General features: G+C 44.6%; 1 protein-coding gene across 1 annotated transcript in view; it reads right to left on the bottom strand.

The window, feature by feature from the left end:
* Spt6 (transcription elongation factor Spt6) overlaps positions 1-19,030 on the bottom strand; it is a 98,923-nt gene that overhangs the window by 16,437 nt on the left and 63,456 nt on the right. Inside the window, exons 28-33 of the mRNA XM_075686013.1 lie at positions 18,147-18,287; positions 15,128-15,234; positions 10,931-11,019; positions 10,590-10,705; positions 5,188-5,310; positions 675-908 (exon numbers count right to left, since the gene is read on the bottom strand). Of these exons, the coding sequence (XP_075542128.1) occupies positions 675-908; positions 5,188-5,310; positions 10,590-10,705; positions 10,931-11,019; positions 15,128-15,234; positions 18,147-18,287 (810 nt within the window). The remainder of the gene's footprint in view (positions 1-674; positions 909-5,187; positions 5,311-10,589; positions 10,706-10,930; positions 11,020-15,127; positions 15,235-18,146; positions 18,288-19,030) is intronic.

Here is a 19,030-nt window from a genome sequence, read left to right as displayed (position 1 = left end):
TGACAGTGCATCAGAATACGAGAGTGTTGGTTCGACGCTGTGGGACACTAGAAATGGTGGCGGTGGTGGCTTTGATTAATGCACTTTTGAACCTGCTTTCACAGCAAAAAGACCAGAAACTCAGACGGCGAAGGGTTTCAGCATCTGAAATTTCAGACGTCCTTATACGCTGGCTCTATGGAGTTTGTGGCTATGCTACGAAGGCATCCGAATTATCGAGCATGCCTGAAAAATCGGGTGGCAGAAAAAGTGGTCATTGAATGTATTCGTTACATGCTGATATCAGGGAGAAATTTTTAAGATTTACCACATTATATCTGATAATTTGTTATATCTGTGTTCGCTAATCAAGGCTGGACTGTACTTCAAGAGCAACATCACATCAGTTCTCTTCTTCAGCATCACTTGATCAGCTAGCATCAGGCTGCACTGAGATTGTAGGGAAATTACAATACATTGCATCTTTATTTGTAGCGTTTACTTTATACAACACACATAGTGCAACCATAGCTGTGTGATGTCCAAAACAACATTACCAATAACATCCTTTCTGGCAAATAATTCTGGTGAATGTAAGCATTTAGGAAGTTTTTAATTTTAATACTTGCACTCTTCGCACTCTTGCACAATGCTCTTTATTTAGCATTCCAAAAAATTTATTCTGGATGACATACCTTGACTCGTGGTAGGTAGGAGAGCATGAACTTTCCAGGGAACTCTCGTGAGGCTGAGACAAAGTAGTGTATTTTGGAAGGGTTACGCTTCTTCTCCTCGGTGAGCAGCTTCTCAATCATTTCTCGTTTGCCACCTTCAGCGTCCCGGAAGTACCGAAACGTGGTCAAGTCCCGTGCAAAGCTTGCCATTGGCTGTACATGCCTGGCTATGATTTCATCCAGGTCCTCGAATTCCTGAAACAGCAGAGGCATGAAATGTCCCTAGTGAATTACAGCATGAGTAAAGCTGATGAGCAAAACGACAACAAGCTGAAAGCGGGAGCCAACGTTTCGACAAGTGGCCTTGTCTTTTTCAAGGCGACATATGCTATCCTTGGCACAGCATATACAGTAAAAAAGCTCATTAAATTGAATTCTGCAGGGATGCTGTGAAAATTTGAATTATACAAAATTCAAACTAATGAAAGTCACAGCAAAAAATTGCACGGTAAAGGCGCACATATAGTCCAACGTGGCGTGAGCATGCGCACACACACACTACGTCACGTTGGCGTGAACAACATCTATTCTTCGAAGCACTGGCGCAGCCAATGTAACCGGACGCGGCCAACGCGGTATGACGTGCCCAACGTCGAGATGGCTCGTGCTCTAACCATGCGTTCGTTGCGCCGATTTGCACGGAAAAAAAAATAGAAAGTTGCAGTTTCGCCCAAAAAGCTAAACATCGATTGCAATAGCAAATTAGTAGATAGCTATACGACGTAAAGATAGTAGTTTTACCGGCCGTATAAACTTGTAAACATTTGCTTATTAACTAACTTAATAAGCAAGGTGTCACGCGCACACAGGTAAGCATGAATACATATCGCTCGATGACCGCGGAAACTTGCTGAACAATGCTGGAGTGAGGAAACGCAGCAGTAGCGGCGAGCGAATTGACGTTCATGCAGCTCTTGCTTCAATGTGAACGAAACGTAGAAAGCACATCGCATACGAAGCTACCAGCACTATGTGCACTCTGCAAACATCGTAGCTCGCTTTGAAGATGAGGCCCACGTGAGCGCGCACTTGGCCACATCGCCGATCGCTTTCAAGATACGGCGCCCACACGGCTGTGCTGTAAGCGGCAGCTGCCGGAGAAGAACGTCCCTTCCGTGCCTCGCGCGTGACACGAGAGGGCGCCCTCCACCCTGCCTTCCTCACTCGCGCACGCAAGATTGAGCCGTGTTCGCCGGCTCACCCTCGCACGCTTTCGCTTGTACATAAAGAACATGGCACGTGGCGAGTGTTATCATCCTTGCCACTGATAAAAAAGCAAAGCTGCGCGGCGACGCTAGCGTTGTCAACATGCTCCTGCGCACTAGCACTCTCCCCATTCACGATAGCATGGAGTTTGAATTATCGGTGGCAGTGCAGATTTCAGTGTGAATTGGTGGGTTGCATTACATATTGCTTTCACTACATTGTTCGACAGATTGCGGCAGCTACTTCGAATTATATGAAATTTTGAATTAACAAGCTTTTACTGTATAGGTAGGGTTCTTCTAAAGGGGAGAGGGGGTAAGGCAGGTGGGTGCGGCAATGAGCAAAGGTGTGTTAGCGGCAAAAGTGTAGAATTGAGAATAAAGAAGTGCTGTGCTCAAGGCCGGTGACATGGCCGCTTGTCAGCCACATGTCAACGGCCGCATGTAAGCCGGCATGTCAACAGCGTGCATAGCACCCCTCTATTATCTGCTTCACTGGTGGTCGTAGGGTATCGTGTCTCTGAAAGAGATAATATACTTATACACTGTGCTGAGGAAACCATATGTCGCCTTGAAAAAGACAAGCCCACTTGCTGAAACGTTGGCTCCTGCTTTCACCTTGTTCTCGTTTTGCTCATCGTCTTGAATTTTGATCTTCCGCCTTCGCCCTGTTTTCCCAGCATGAGTAAAGGGAATTTGAGTCATCACATCGTTGCAAGACATAAATGCCTACAAGCTCTGTGAGTATCCAAGTTTCAGATTAGAATTGAATACTAGCTCATTTAAATATTCAGCAGCAAAACGCAATAGCCACTGAGTAACTATGGTGAGTACTGGTAGTGGGCAGGGAGGAGTCCGTTTTGTTGGCGCCAGTGGTCAGTGCATCACACATGACGGACTCGACATGTAGCTATGAGTGTACTAGATTTCATTGCAGCATTGTAAACACACACTCAAATGTGCGCGCATGCGAATGCCTAATATCAGCTGCCCATGACGATGTGCATGGTGCCATTTGACAGCACTGTCAAGCAATAGACATGTCTTGCACGGGAGTTTTGCTTTCTGCTGCACATCTTAATAGCTTTACAACAACAAAAAAGAATGACAAGGATGGACAGGGAGGAAACAGGAAAAGCGCTTCACACACACACACGCCTGCTACCACATCGTTAATCTTATAGCCAGCATTGTCATTTTAACAATTTTGTTGCTCAATTTAGCAACTCTCTTGCCTGTTCAGCATCCAATTTTTCTCTTGAGTGACTGGCGACATTTTTTGAGCAGCTTGACAGAACAATTAGCAACTTTCTAGCGACTTCTAAGTTAGGAATGCTCTTATGGAAATTGCCTTCTAGAATGTACCTTACTATTCAAAAAGTACAAGTAAGCGGCCTAAATTAGCTGCATGGCGCATGCTCTTGGACCATGATGAAGCAACAGTTTCCATCATATCGGTGATCATCACAGGCTTCTTCAGAAAATGTTTTTTTTTTATTCTGTAAATAAAAATTTGAGAGTGTCTCAACGGTGAACATTCGCAAGCATAGCAGTCCATACAATTATTTCCCAATTGCAATAAACTTTGAGGTGACATCTAGAATTCTGAAAGATAAGAGCTGTAACCGGCTGTAAAAAGGAGCACATAACAAAGCACACGGGCACGCTCACATGAATCTGAACGCTCTGCGTCCATTTCTAACAGCTTTTGGACAAATCAATACTGCACATAGCTTTTAGGTTGATCAATGGGTGCAAGTGTAGTACTTGACCTGTATAAAAATCACATAATTGTGATTGCTGTATTAACAGCATGCAACTAAGCATGTGTCACAGAATTTAGTTCTCCTTTTACAAACGCCAAGACCTAAAATCTTTGCAGGCGTAATGCAGAGTAAGAACCTTTTTGAGCTGGGAAAATCAAGTTACCCATATTTTTAGAGTCATGCAAGATTGCAATTTTACAATCTGAAGATAAACGCAGAATTCTGCTGCCTCAATCATTTTGTTCATTCAACAATTTTAGTGACCTTGAAGCAAAATTTAACAGATTGTGAACTGAATTATGGGGTTTTATGTGCCAAAAGCACTTTCTGATTATGAGGCACGCCGTAGTAGAGGACTCTGGAAATTTCGACCTTTCGACCACCTGGGGTTCTTTAACGTGGACCTAAATCAAAGTACATGGGTGTTTTCGCATTTCGCCCCCATCAAAATGCGGCCGCCGTGGCCGAAATTCGATCCTGCGACCTTGTGCTCAGCAGCCCAACACCATAGCCACAGAGCAACCACGGTGGGTTTAGTAGATTGTGTCACTTTAGCGTCATGCTCCGAAAAAAATTTGGCAACACTGCTCAGGCACATATAATACAAAATGACAGTCAGTGCACTTGATCATGATATTGCCACCCAGATTTCTCATTAAATTTCGCTTATGAATGCTTACCAATAGCTTTCAACATAGGGAAAATGTGATGTGCTCTAGGGAGCTGTGAAGATTTCTTTAACTACTTAAACACGGCGACCTCACGGAATTATAGATTTAGCTGGTTTTCTATCTGGAAGTAAAACTTCTTTATACCATATTTCAAATGCCTTTACTTGATCACAGCCAATACCAAAACACATGCCCAAATGTAAGCAATTACACATTTCAATGTTCTCACACTTGACATATGAAGTGGACAGTCTAGTTTCCACGCGAAGGCATAACTATGACAAGCAGTGGCAGCGACTCCTTTTATGACTGCAAATTTCTTTTACTGATATAGCAATTACATGGACACGCCAGATGAATTTTCGCCACTGCCGTGATGTTCCATAAGTGTTTATGTATGTGTATGTGATATCTTTATCTACGCCACATATGCAAGGTAGGTGCTATATTCAACCACTAAAGTTGCTCAAACCAGGTCTTGCCTTCTTGACTAAATTGTTCCTCAAAATTTTGAGAATTGCAGCACACACAAAAAAGGTCACATAACATTTCATTTACAGTGCATGCCTTTTTACTATATTCCTTTGAATATAAAGCGAGTTTTTTCCTAGAATTTTTAGCCTCCAAGTCGCCCCCCCCCCCACTTTAACAAGAATATTGCTTTTAGGTGTGGCTTCACGGCAGCGCATGCGCCAATGCTGTGAAGCCATGGCTAAAGGCAAAATCTGCATATTATCAGCACTCCACATGTGCATTCTTTAAGACACTGAAAACTGAACCTAAATGTGTACAGTTGTAGGAGGAGCAAAGTCAGCAGGTTTAAGCTGCTTACCTCATTGTTGATCATCAATGAAGACCCAAGGCTGAATGCATTCTCTTTCCCCTGCTCCTTCACATCGATGTGCTGCAGAATGCCATCGTACACCTTCCATGTCACTGTTAGGTGGTCGACACCCTGCATTGATGAAATGGGGGGGAATTGATACAGCAATACCCCAAAGCTACATTTTACACTATGATGAATTACTTTAAAATAGTGGTAATATGCAAGATAAAAAAAAAAACGCCAGTTCTAAAATCTTGAAGGGACACTAAAGGCAAATACTAAGTCAAGCTAAAGTGATAGATTAGTGCACGAGAATCTCTAAGGCTTCAATAATATCGCGAACGGAGCCTTAATAATCGAGAAATTGAGGTAAACGCAGGACATGATTAGAGGCTCCCCCGGGACATTCAGGCATTTGCTCGATGACGAACGCACTCCTCAGTTAAATTCTTTCATTAGTGCTCAACTACTTGCTACAAAAAACATCCTTGTGTTGTATTATAAGATCAAATAAAATGTTACTTGTCCAATTCTACTTCATTTCTAGAAAAAAATATGGAACTCATTGAAATTGCCATTGACAACGATAAGGGTGGTCGAACAGTTTCATTTGCGCTCGATTCTGCGCCGCCCACGCTTTTGCATTTCAGTACTTTCCTATTCGCATAGTGCTGCGCTGGTTTTGCTGGCTTGCGAAACTCGCACAAACTGGAAGTAGCAGAAAATTCAGCTTCCATGTGATGTCGTGGGATGCCCGAACGGTCCATGCAACTTGGCCAAAAAGCAGCTGCAGCGGCGAATCGATCGCTGTCTTGACTCGGTACCGCTGTCTGTCGGGCGCCGTTTTACTCCCTGACGGCAGGCAACAAAGGGTGGTGATGGCGTATCCGTCACCACTCCCATGGTTGAGTGGTGGGAGATTTGAATTTCAAAAAAGGCATTCGGACCCTTCAGATACAATTTTCTCGTAAACTAAGTCTTTTCTTGGCATGAAACAAGCACTGCAAAGTTTCTGGAATGGTATTTAAACAGGGCACATCGACTTACTACTTGCCTTTAGTGTCGCTTTAACACACAAGCACTCTCACACACTGTCGAGTGGAGGAAATGCAGGCAGATAAGAGGAAAGAGTAACACATCATTCATATGCATACGGCAGTCCATACAATTCCCTATTCATCAAATCACAGAGAACAGCCCTGACCATATGATATGATTCCGGTATAGTCAGTGCTAATTCTTCTAACCCCATCCTGACTGGTCTTACTAGCCACACTCTACTCATATGAACTAAATCATTGAATTAAAGAGGGGGAAAATTCCAACCAAAGTTTATTTTAAATACCTAACGTTTCAGAGCGCTACCGACTCCTTCTACAGAGGTGAGATGGCGTGAGGTGGAGCAGTGCTTCTAAACTATGAATAAATGCCTTTGTGCAACTGTGCATCCCAAGGTCACGGATTACTGTGTTCTTTTCTTCCTTCTGGACGTGCGGGGACAAGCAAATTCTATCCGCTCTCTTGATGAGGCTTTGGACCACAGAAACTTGTGGCAGGTGGGGCAATTAGAATTGAAGTGAAGCTATCATCCTGTATGTATTGGTTTCCTGAATATGAAAAAGGAAAGATTCGGTCACTCTCTCTCCATGAGGACAACTAAGAAAGGGAGAGGACCAGAATTTTCACGTTCCTTTGTAATCTGTATTGCCGGTTCTGTGGAGTTCAGGAACACAATGATCCATGACCTTGGGATGAACAGTTACACAAAGGCATTTACTCACCATGCCCTCCGCCGATGGAACGAGAATGAAAGGAAGATGGCGGCTGCCCAGCCACCCAGGCAACAGTACTGTGTCTCAATGCCATATGTTTGAAGCGTCAGCGAGACATAAGCCAGTGTGCTGTGAAAGGCAGGGGTTCACGTTGCTCGCAAGCCTCTTCCCTCGACCAAAAGACCGCGTTCCTATTGAAAACGTGCAGGGCATTGTGTACAAGATTACCTGCGCCAAATGCCCGGCATCATATGTTGGCGAGACCAAAAACTTCCAAAAAAGAATTCGTCAACACAAGAATGACCTTCGCCCCCTAAACAGAGAACGCAGTGCTGTGGTGGAGCATCGCAAGCTTTACGATCACCGGATTAGCCCCAACAATGCTGTCATCTTGGAGAGAAAAACAACCACCGGCGGTGGCTACTTTTGGAGTCCTGGCATATACAAAAGATGATGGGTAACATCAATCGTTAGCCAGGAACACTTCACGTCGTTTACTCTCAAAGTCTGTGAAAAGCGCCGAAGCGCCTGTCAAAGCGTCAAACATGCATATAAGCACTGCTACACCTCACGCCATCTCACCCCTCAAGAAGGAGCCGGTCAAGCTGTGAAATATCAGGTTTTTAAAACAAACTTTCCTTCTCTTTAATTAAACTGTCCCCAACCAGGCAGATATCTGCCGAATGTTTACTTTTAATCTAGATCATACATTTTCTCAAATAAAAATTTAATAATCACATTGTTCTCTTAAAAAATTGGAGGACGCTTAAGCTTCACCTTCAAGAGTGGAACGCGACAGCGTTCCCGTCGACCCGCCAAGGGGTGTAAGACAATGGGCTACGGCGCAGCGACTACGCGCCCCGCATCGGACGCAGTGAGCGTCGAGCAACGCAGCGTTCGGCGCGACAACGAAATGTGCGCCTGAGCAAGCGACGCACGCCTGAGCCTTAGAAACAGCTCGTTTCTAAGGCAACACCGCGTTCACTAGAGGCGCTTTTGTACCGCTTTGAAGCATCGAACTCGTGGCTCAGTGGTAACGTCTCTGTCTCACACTCCGGAGACCCTGGTTCGATTCCCACCCAGCCCATCTTGCAAGCTGTTTTTTATTCATGAAGTGCCTGCTGGGATTTATTGCTCACGGCCAACGCCACCGACGCCGACGACACCGGCTTTTCTGCGACACGAGCTCCTTAACGCTGTCGCGTTAAAACATGTCAAGGTTCACTGTTCGACCAATTGTCCATTCACTTATCAGAAAACAGAAAAAGTCAATGAAAGCGCTTAGTCACACAAAATTTTGCAATTACTGCAACAAGCAACACCGAAAGCTTGGAAGCGTTTACTTGACACTGACACGCTTTCTTTTCCTTCATTGTTGGTGTTACCAAACAAGAGAAGCTAGATGCACTTTGTTTAAATAAAATGCAAGTAAAAGGCATCTAAACTGAACACAAAGCAATGTGAATGCAGAACATATAAGCACAAATAATAAACTGCAAGTTCTTGAACAGCAGTGAACACAAACACATGCAACAATAGCTGAACATGTACTTCTCATGGACTGCCTTTATGCACAAATTCAGCTACCACTGCTTTAAGCTTGGCATAAGTGGTTTACAAAGATGACTGCAGCATTACAAGAAGCCTCAGCAAGTCAAGCCAAGTAAAGGAAGTTCTATAATTAACAGATTATAATTAAAAAGCCTGTTCACACAACCGTGTAAATCTAAACTAGAAAAGTCGCTTGCACAGACTGCCTTACTACAGAATACTTGTACTCAAGTTGTTAAAGTCTCAACCCATTTTGTGCGTCTGCTCATCGATATTCACCACGCCTGTACTTAAGCAAGCCATTTCTCTAAAATGTGTAGATGTTTGTTGATTAAAGGGACATTAAAAAGAAATACTAAAACAGCTTAGAAAGATAAAAGTACTTTTTTTTTCTAGACTATGTTTGTCATATTGGTGGAAAGAGGCTCATTAAGGAAAAAAAGAATGAGGGCTGAACTTTTACTTTCAAAATTTGGCACTGAAACCCCAGTGCCGGTCTGTTCGTGTAACATCACAAATGTTAATTTATTTTGTCATTTTTAGGCTACTGTAGCACAGTAAAAGTTTTGAAAACAGGATCACTTCAGTTTCTGACACTGCTAGAATACAATACAGTCCCTCTTTACTGATAAAACAATTAAGCAGACATGATCAGACATTGTAAAATTCCGTGACGTCACAGAAATCCGGTACAGAAAATTCAAGGTGGTGTCACCACTTGCCTTCTGTTCTCATGTTTTTTTTGGGCTTATCAACGTTAGACTTATGATAAGGGTGGCTTATTTTGCGATGGCAGATCAATTTAGTACGGTTAAACCTCTATATAGCGAACTTTAATATGATGAAATTCTCAATATACAAAGTATTTAACTTTTCATAACCTCTTGTTTATACAACACTGTGCATTTAGAACCTCAATATAACGAAGTGCGTTACCATGCGATTTCAATATAACGAAATTTCACTGCTACCGCAAAGGAATGTGGAGACAGTAAATGGAAACTTCCGCGGACACAAGACGGTCAAATGATTGAATTACAAGCAACTGCTTGCAAATGCACCTCTCAAATCGCGCACTGCACAACAAGAGCGACCATCAAAGTGGAATCGCATCATGTTCTGCATAAAAAGTACAGGTGCGATAAGAACCTATTGCACACTGCGCACTGTGTGCGTTAGGTGCGAGTGAAAGTATGCGAGGGTGAGAAAAGAAAGATGGTGGCTTCACGAGTGATGCCTCCCTGCACAAGCAAAGGAAAAGAGGGGCAGAGGAGCGAGCTCACAGTAACGCAAGTGTGCACGAGGGGGCGGAGTGGAGGGTAAGTTGGCACGTGTCTCCGCTGTGGCTGCACATGGCTGCAAGCACAGCAGCCACACAGCATGCTTTATAAGTAATCTGCCGCATGTGCAAAGAATGGGCATGCCGAGACGGCATGGCACCATGTAAGCTGTCTTACCACACGTTTAGTATTAGAGATTGCGTAATCTCTAGTTTTGGTGGCCCGTTGGAGCGAGAGGCAGAGGAAGCATTTGCTCCCCGCTGCCAGCGCTTTTCCCAGTAATGTTGTCCCAGTGTGGGCGACGCTATCAGCCGCGAGGGCGGAATGCACACAAAAGCGTGGCTGGCTTTGCTTAATTCATACCACCAAGGACATATTGTCAACGTATGTCGTAGGAAAATGTATCATTCGTCACTAACTCCAAAATTTATCAAAGTGAATTGTTTTCTAATTTAAATCAGCCTTTTTCCATTGGCCGATAATTCGGAAAATTCTGAGGCTCCTTTTCCATGCAAGAAAAATCGATCAGCGACTGTACTTATTTGCATAAAAGGTTGAATTTCAATACAACGAAATCTCAATATAACGAAGCGAACTGCAGATTTTACCAAATTCATTATATCAAGGTTTAACTGTATTGCCATTCAACTAAATTTTTTTTAGTGTCTCTTTAATCAGTGTCACTCCAGGCTACTGCTACATAACAGAGGGATGTTGCACGAGTTTTAATTTCGCGTGCACCCTGTTTCTATCTGCCCATTCCAAAAGAAAGCCAGAAATGTGGCAGCAAACGTATCCTGCTCACCTTGCTGCTGGGACGAATGATCACATCGCCTTGATCCATAGTGCTAAGCAGCTTCTCGGCCTCCTTGTAAGAGATGTTATGGAACGAAGGATGAACAATCACGCGCTTCACGTATGCTGTAAATAGGGGAGAGCACAAAGGTGTCACGCAAATGACCATCACCACTAAAAGCACAAAGTATATAGTAAAGGAAGCTTAGACTACGAAGCTGTAAATAATGCACAGAATGTAATTCACAACACTGCATAGGTGCTTTTGCAAACCTAGTAAAATTTATAACAGGCAGTCCGCAAGGCATTCACTAAAACATAATCAAGAAAACAGTTAAAACGCAAACTCACTTTGTCGATTCTGCTTCTTCTTAGAGTCATCATCCACTTTTCTGTCCTTTTCTTCGGCCTCATAATCATAGTACAGGTCCTTTGCAGGCCTGTAATATTGACAAGTCAAAGTAAATGAATAGCCAATAAATATAAGCCACTGGGACAGATGGATAGAGTTAATATATAACCAACTCTAGAGGAAAAGCTCCACACAGCGCCCATGAATTCAAATCGGTAAGCACAAGGGTGCCACCTTGTTGCTACTATGCTCAGGTGCAGCCGACGAGATGCGATTCAGATGAGACGTGCAATCAATGTGATCCCGAGCCTCCCTCGGTATGGCGGTGCCCACAAGTTCCAGGCGCCTGCAATGCATTCTTTCATGCACCATAAATTTTACATCAAGATTTTATAAATAGCTATCGGATCTTTCTGAAAAATACACGAAATGAACATTAAGCCTTGTCGTGATGTATGTGTAAATACCATATTTGCATGACTCTACCATGCCACCGATTGTAACACGCAGTTGTATTACCGCCTGAATATCCAAAAAAAATATACCTTGGCGCAGATTCTACCATGCACATCAAGTAATGAAACTTGAGTCAATGCATACCATGTTGAAATGATTTTATGGAACATACAAAGACAGAGAGACACAGGTGAATCTTAGCGGCTGGTCGCCGCCAGAGTTCGACGACACCTTCTTTTCACTGTCTACCAGCCACAGAAAATAATCTTCAGTTCCATTTAGTGCACTAGCAATTCCACACTTCTGGAGGCTCGCACAATCGTTGTCTGCGGGAGGGCATTCCAAGCCACATGGGCCCACCTTGCGATGTGTCTGAGCGTTGCTTTTTTCAGACCACCCAACCCGTTCGATGGCAGTGTGGCTAGTTACCTTGCATTAAGCTATCTTTCTTTAAAATAAGAATTGGTTTCGTTTTTGGCTTTGAGTAGAATTAATTACAATTGTAACACACATGCAAATCTGATCACATCAAAAGAGGTACGTGTTAAAATCGTGCAAATACAGTACTTGTTTTTGCATATTTTGATTATACAGTGGAACCCCGGTTATACGTCCCCCAGCTTTGCGACGACCTGGGTTTTACAACAGATTAGCGCAGTCCCGGCAAAGTCCCCATAGAAGCAATGCATTAAAAACACCGGTTATCCGACGCAATTTTACGCCTGACCCACGTTATATGACCACCCTCACGACGACCCTCACGAAGTGCGTTCATTTCTCTCTCCCCCACCAGCAGCCGCTCGCGACGCTCGCTGTGCTGAAATAGCGCCTTTTCTTCTCCACAATTGCTTTCTTCCTCTCTTCTCCATGGCGTCGCCTCTCGTTGCGTTGGTGAAGAGCTTCTCTCTCTCTCTCTCCCACCACACACACACAAACACACGCACACACACACACGCACGCACGCGCACACACACACATACACACACACCAGCAGCCGCCCGCGAGACTCGCTGTGCTGAAATAGCGCCTTTTCTTCTCCACAATCACTTTCTCCCTCTCTTCTTGGTGGCGTCGCTTCTCATCGCGTTGGGGAAATGTCCCCCCCCCCCCCCCCCTCACCAGCAGCCGCCTGCGACGCTCGCTAAGCTGAAATAGCGTCTTTTCTTCTCCACAATCACTTTCTCCCTCTTTTCTCGGCAGCGTCACCTCTCGTTGCGCTGGCAAAGCGTTTCTCTCCTTCCAATTTCCCAGCAGCAGATCGCCGACAAGGTAGCATGGAGAGGCTTAGGTTTATTGCACGTGTTCTTCATCGTAATCCCAGCGACCAGCGTTCAGCGGAGGTTTTGAGTTGTGTGGAGCAACGTGACGCACGATGTCCCGAAAGCAGACAGCTCTATCGCTCGACGATAAGCTGAATATTACCGAGGAAGCAAAAAAAGCGGCATGGAGCCACGAAAGCCAGCATTGCCCGGGACCTCAAGATACCCCAATCTTCGGCATCATTAAGTGCGTCAGGCAAGGGTACCGGAAGCGGTTAGTGCAACGTCGGCTGGCGGCTATGGAGCGCAGCGAGTCGGAAAGAAAGATCACTGTGCTCGACACTATGCATTTTATTGCCAATTCATGGAAAGCAGTGTCGCAAAGCACAATCGCTAACTTGTTCAAGCACTGTGGCTTTAAGCGAGAGACTGCCTCCTCTGCTGGGGACGCAACAACCTCGATGCCGCTGGAGGCTGATGCAGGCTTCGCCGACGACGATTTCGAGGGTTTAAACCTCACCACGACCTTTGCCGAGCATGTGGAGGCTGACGACAATGTTGTGATCTGCGGCGAGGTGTCGCTGGATGATGCTGTCGAGGACATCGAGTTTCCTACAATAATTACTAGAGGGAACTCTGGCACTGCAGTCGCTGTACCACCCTGAGAATGACAGGAAGTACATGGATTTGTCTGATCTTCGTGCTTGTGGATTGAGATGTTCTTGTAGCTCTGTATATTTCTCTACATAAATCTTATTGGCGTAGTTTCAGCGCAATCTGTACTCTTTGAAGTGCAGAAGATGCACGAACACGCACAATTGCTATTAATTGCAATGATTGAGCTTGTCCAGGTGGCCAAATCTAAACGCGCCAAGCGTCTCAAGGCACTAGCATGCCCGCAATACATCTATAAGGGCGTTTCGTTTGTCGATGCACGCATCCGTGGCTTAATGGTTTCAATATCGGGCTCCTGTGTTCGAATCCTGCCACCGGAGAATTTTAATATGTTCATTTAATTATTTATTATGCATTACATTGTTGAAAATGACGTGTTTACAAAGTCACGAAGCCGTTTAAACGAAGTTTAGGCAAATGCATGTGCTTCCCACAACTCCCATGCTGGTACAACCGCTCCCGTTGCAGCTCCCGTAGACACAAGCGCCAGAGTTCCCTCTAGTAATTATTGTATGAAACTCTATGATCGAGGAGGCTTTGCCTAGTGCCGACACTGCTGCGACATTGGATGAGGACAACGACGACGCCACAGAGACGGTATCCGCAACTTCATCTGTTCACGCGATGCTGCAGAGGACCTCTTTTTGGACGTTGCCCAACTCGAGCGAAAGCTCTTGGTTCACGGATCAAACAAGGTCCAAAAGAAACTTACAGACTTTTTTAAAATTTCGCGCCAGCTGGCGGGAATCGCAGCAGTGGGCAGTGGAGTGCCGTAAAGGTTAGTTTGAATAAAGCATGGTTGGTACCCATACTGCAGCATTAATTCTTATTGCATTTACTTTTTTGGTAATTTGGGTTTCCAAGCCCTGCAGAGTATATTAGTAGTTTACATTGAAGTTTCTCGTAAATCAGTCGCGCGAAATAAGTAGTATTCTTATAGGCATAATTTATGTTCGGATCTTTGACGCTCGCATTTTACGACGCTTTTTTGCAGTCCCGAGAAAATCGTATAATCGGGGTTCCACTGTATTTAGCGTTACGAAAATGAGAGGTAGCAACATGGTGGCACTTTTGCAGTTGCCACTTTTTTCACCCGGCTTTTCCTCTAGAGTCAACTAAGCAACTTTATGGACAGATGTGTAAGACATTATAGGGTACACAGTAGATTATAAGCATATTGGAGCATAAGAAATTCCATTAGACTGATTTTAATGTCAACCCTCGCAATCTGGAAAATTCCTTCTGTCAGCAATGTTCAGCCTCTTAATGGGTTGCTGTTTCTCGCATTCTTGGAGACTATTTTCCTAATTGCAACCTCCTCAGCTAATATAATTTCTTCTTGTCAACAAAAGCAATTTTCATTGCTGACATATCTCTCACTACTTCTCATTACCTGGACAAACAAAACTATTTCAACTTTTCCCCTCACACTTTGCCTCCCACACCACAACTGTCACTGATCCCCAAAGCATATATGCCCAAACCTATGTGAGTACAATAACCTGCACCTTATGTTTCCAAGAGGTGTTCTTTTGTTTATGCATTTGCACTTTATGCACCCTTGTACTACAGGTCTACCATGCTTTCTGTTTACAGGAGCTGTATTTTTAATCAATGACATTTCAGGACCACTGTTTCAGAATGTGCTGATTGGCAGAGCCAGCAGAAGGCGATGTCACAAAAGTAGTGGCACAACCTTCGTCACACAGGGTTGCACCCTTCTTGTTTGACAAATAATGGTACTTAGTGTCGGCACACACCCCTGTGGACATGCAGCATTACATACAAGTCATGTAATCGACTCACCTCCACTCATTGTTGACGTCAGAAAGGTCAGAAGATCGGCAAGTCAGATCAACCGCGAACCTTTCGATGTCTATCTTCGTTATTCTGCAGTGAAGAATCATGCCAATCTAAAGGAGGATGAAAGAGGAAGAAAAAGATTTATGCTGAAGGCAGGCAGTGCCGTAAAACATAGCAGTGATGACTTGACAACTTGCACCACACCTGCTCGTATGCAGGTTACAGCAAGAGGCTAAACATTTATGTTTGACAGAGTAATGCACTTTGAAAAGTTAGCAGCTATAAGGTCAAGTTACATCCTTTTCCAACGAACACAGCTAAACATAAGCTACCTACACCTGCTACTAGCTAGCAATGCTTATAACAAAAAAAAAGGACAGACAGAGAGAGAGAGAGAGACTAAAAAAGAAAGAAAACAAAAACTAATACAGTCGAACCCACTTATACCGATGCTGGTTTTAACAACATATCAGTTATAACAATGAGAACCAGCTGCACCATCAACTTTTGTATGTTTACCATGGTGAAATAACTCGCTTACTACAATGCCCCGATGCCGCATTATTGGTTATAACAATGAAGTCTGGCTGCTGGGTGTCCATGCCAAAAGGTAGTGAAATGCGAAGTACTTAAAACAAGAAAATAAGGAATTCGAGCCACTGAACAATGGCCCGCTGCCCCAACAGCTGCTGTGCACTCATTTTCCAGCCTTCTCCTTGTGCCTCTCACCTGTCGCCCTTTCATCCCTCTCAACAAGAATGGGCTGCGCCCATAACTCTATGCCGCAGCCACCCTTCGAAACATGACTGGAACATGCCAACTGTGCTGCTCCCAGATTGCTCATTGGCTCCTCAGCTCTGTAAACAGCTTAATTGCTCGCGTTTGTCTTTGTTGGTTGCAATAAAATCGTTCCTGGCCACGTGGCTTCTCAGCCTCGTTTGACTCACCGCCAAAAAGGAAGATGGCTACCCCGCCCACTGATCATCGGCAATGATTGATGTTGCCGGTGAAAAGAAAGCGCACGGCTATAGATTTGTAAACCGAGTGCTTCTAACTGATGAGGCAACCGTCGCGAACTTGCTTGCATCGGATAGCAACAGCAATGATGGCAGCAATGACATGGTGGGGCAGGCTTCCTCAACGTTGTCCTCACAGGAGGCCCAGCAGATGATTCAGTCCCTCCGGGGCTTCGTTTTTGCAAGGAACCTTCCGCTGCACTATGTGGAGCACCTGGATGCCTTGGAGAAGGATGTCAGCAAGCTTTGCATAAAGAATGCAAGGCTGATGGACAAAGGGTTTTCTTGTGAAAGCCTATATGGCGAGAAGCTTGTGGCGATCATGCCTCAGTGTTTCTTCTGGATTTCTCAAGCTGGCACGCTGCTGCGGCAACCTTCTCGCATGTTTTAAATGGTCCCTTTTGGGGCCACCAAAGCAATGCCTCGGCAGAGCTCGCATATTGCTTGCCACCCACCGCTCTATGCAGTTGTTATAGCAGAACCATTCTTTAACACTGACAGCCGTGGTTTGTTACGTGCGATCGAAGCGTCTAGGAAGCAGTTCAACGAATGAACACAATCAGCAGCCAGATGGAGAAAAGTGGTGGGGATTGGCATTGATCTCCTCGCCATTATAGTTTTCTCAGAACAGCTTTGCCATCCCCCTATTTTGATTTTTTCCTGCAACCCGGTTATAACAATTATTGGTTAAAACAATGGCAATTTTTATTGCACTTGAATTTTGTTAAAAGTGGGTTCAACTGTAGCAAAACAGTGCACAAGATGAATCCGCAAGATTATCGACACAGTGCTATATTGTGATGCTTCCCTAAAACACTACTGGTCATTTGTAACCCAATATGGTAGAACCTTGTTAATTCGACCCTCATTAATTCTGAAAAATTGGATAATTCAGACTGATCCTTTTGTCCGGCAGGCGTGTGCAATGAAACACTCATTAATTTGGATGTACCTGGCAGCACATTGGTTAATTCGGACAACTATCGGTGCTCGGTGAGCACCGGAGCTGCAAATGTGCGACGAAAAAGAGCAAAAATCGCATTAGCATCTACCAAAATGAAGCAGCAGAGTCCGCATCGCCAGAGCACTTCGGGCCTATCCATGCCTCTAAAGCCTCTATTCTTGTGCTTACCGTTGCGCGTAGCACCATGTTGCCTGCGTGCCTTCATGACTACATAGTTGCCATACATGACTGCGTTGATAGCGGCCACGGCTTCGTCCATGGCAGTTGCGGCAAACAGTTTCGGTTTGACTCGGTGCACACGTTGGCTGCATGCCTTGATAATTGAATAGTCGCCGTCCATCATCGTGTCGACAGCGACTGCTGTTTCGTACGCAGTTGCAGTAAACAATAGTTTCGTTTTGACTCAGTGCATGTCTCGACCGTGCAACTTCAGAACCGCAAGGTTGCTGGTTGCGACGACAGCGGCCGCGGTTTCGTTTGCAGAGGTTGCAGCGAACAGTAGTTTCACTTCAACAAACTTTTGAGGATGAAGTGCACCAGCTACATCGCTATGGACGGCAACCAACACTGGCGAAAAAAATAGTCGGGATCTGCACACAGTAGCAAAAAGCCTGTCTCAGATGAAGATGCAGGCCGCGGCTGCGCTGTGAAGGAAGTTGTGAGGCCTTTGCCACTGTGAGCGCTAGTCAGCCACAAGATGAAATGAGAACTGCAGCTTTTGCACTACTTTTGTGCAAAATAGAAATGGGATTGGCTCATTCATTCAGTAAATAAAAGCGTGTTGGTGTGGTAAGCATTTGTTTATTGTCTTCTTGATATCCTCGACAATTCAACATTTGGTTAATTCGGACATTCTTTTCAGTCCAGTGAAATCCGAGTAAACGAGGTTTTACTATAGCGCTGTTCTATTGAAGGAAGGGCTAAAGCACTGCATTTTGGCACCTCTACCTGATCCAGCCAGGAAAGCAAGGAGATACATGGGCTTTTGCTTTCAAGTTGGCTTCAACAAACAGCAAGTATGAAATGAAGAAGAGTTGGTCACCTGTACTCTCTCCTCAGGGTTGGTGACTTTCTTGTCACTGATGAACTTCGTCAGGATGAAGCCATTCACCCCATTGTCCAGGCGCACCCGGACACCCATAGACTGTCCCGGACAGCTGCCAGCATCAAAATGATTCCACACCTGAGGGAGAAGAAGCCAGGAAGAAATTCGTTCTGATTAAGACTGCCCAATATTTTGGGCAAGAACTTCACTGTTTGCATTAGGCTGCAGTAGGATATCGTTAATTTGATTCTGGTTAAATAAATAAAAAAAAAGGAATCATTCAAACCCACCACCTGGCCCCATCAAACATGCAACCATTATTTTAGGGTTTCAAATATTAGCTCAACTTGGAGAAATCGGGATCAGCGTCCAACCAAAATGCAGCGCAAGAGCAAAGATCACCATGATCACAATGATCATCACTAAGAAGAAAATAGCAAGGACAGGCAGCATTCCCCCCATGTTTACCACAGTGCGTGCTGCAGGGTGCATGCAGGATAGCGGATGTGACCATCAGTCGCTTTGTGTTAATCTAATGCTAGGCATGCACGTGGGCCACAAAAGTCTGCTGGCAAATAGAATAAAAGGGCCTTTGACTAAAGACTGCATGCTAGCATCATTGCTCAATTACCTAGTCAACCACTCATGACAAAATGATCAGTTTCATGATGTGCTCTATTGTTAGAAGCATGCTTATTTATAAGATGTGTGCAACTGCCACCAGTGCACTACAAGGAAAATAGCAAGGAATCACCATTTTGGCACTGCTCCATGCAAGTTCGAACAGGCTGCAAGCACTGATCATTCTCAGTTGATGGAAACTGCACCACTTGCACCAATTTTGTGCAGGAAAAAGTGATGTACCTCTTCACATAACAAAT

Source organism: Dermacentor variabilis, chromosome 3 (assembly GCF_050947875.1).
Source record: "Dermacentor variabilis isolate Ectoservices chromosome 3, ASM5094787v1, whole genome shotgun sequence".
Taxonomy (NCBI): domain Eukaryota; kingdom Metazoa; phylum Arthropoda; class Arachnida; order Ixodida; family Ixodidae; genus Dermacentor; species Dermacentor variabilis.
This window is presented reverse-complemented; position numbering and strand designations above follow the sequence as displayed.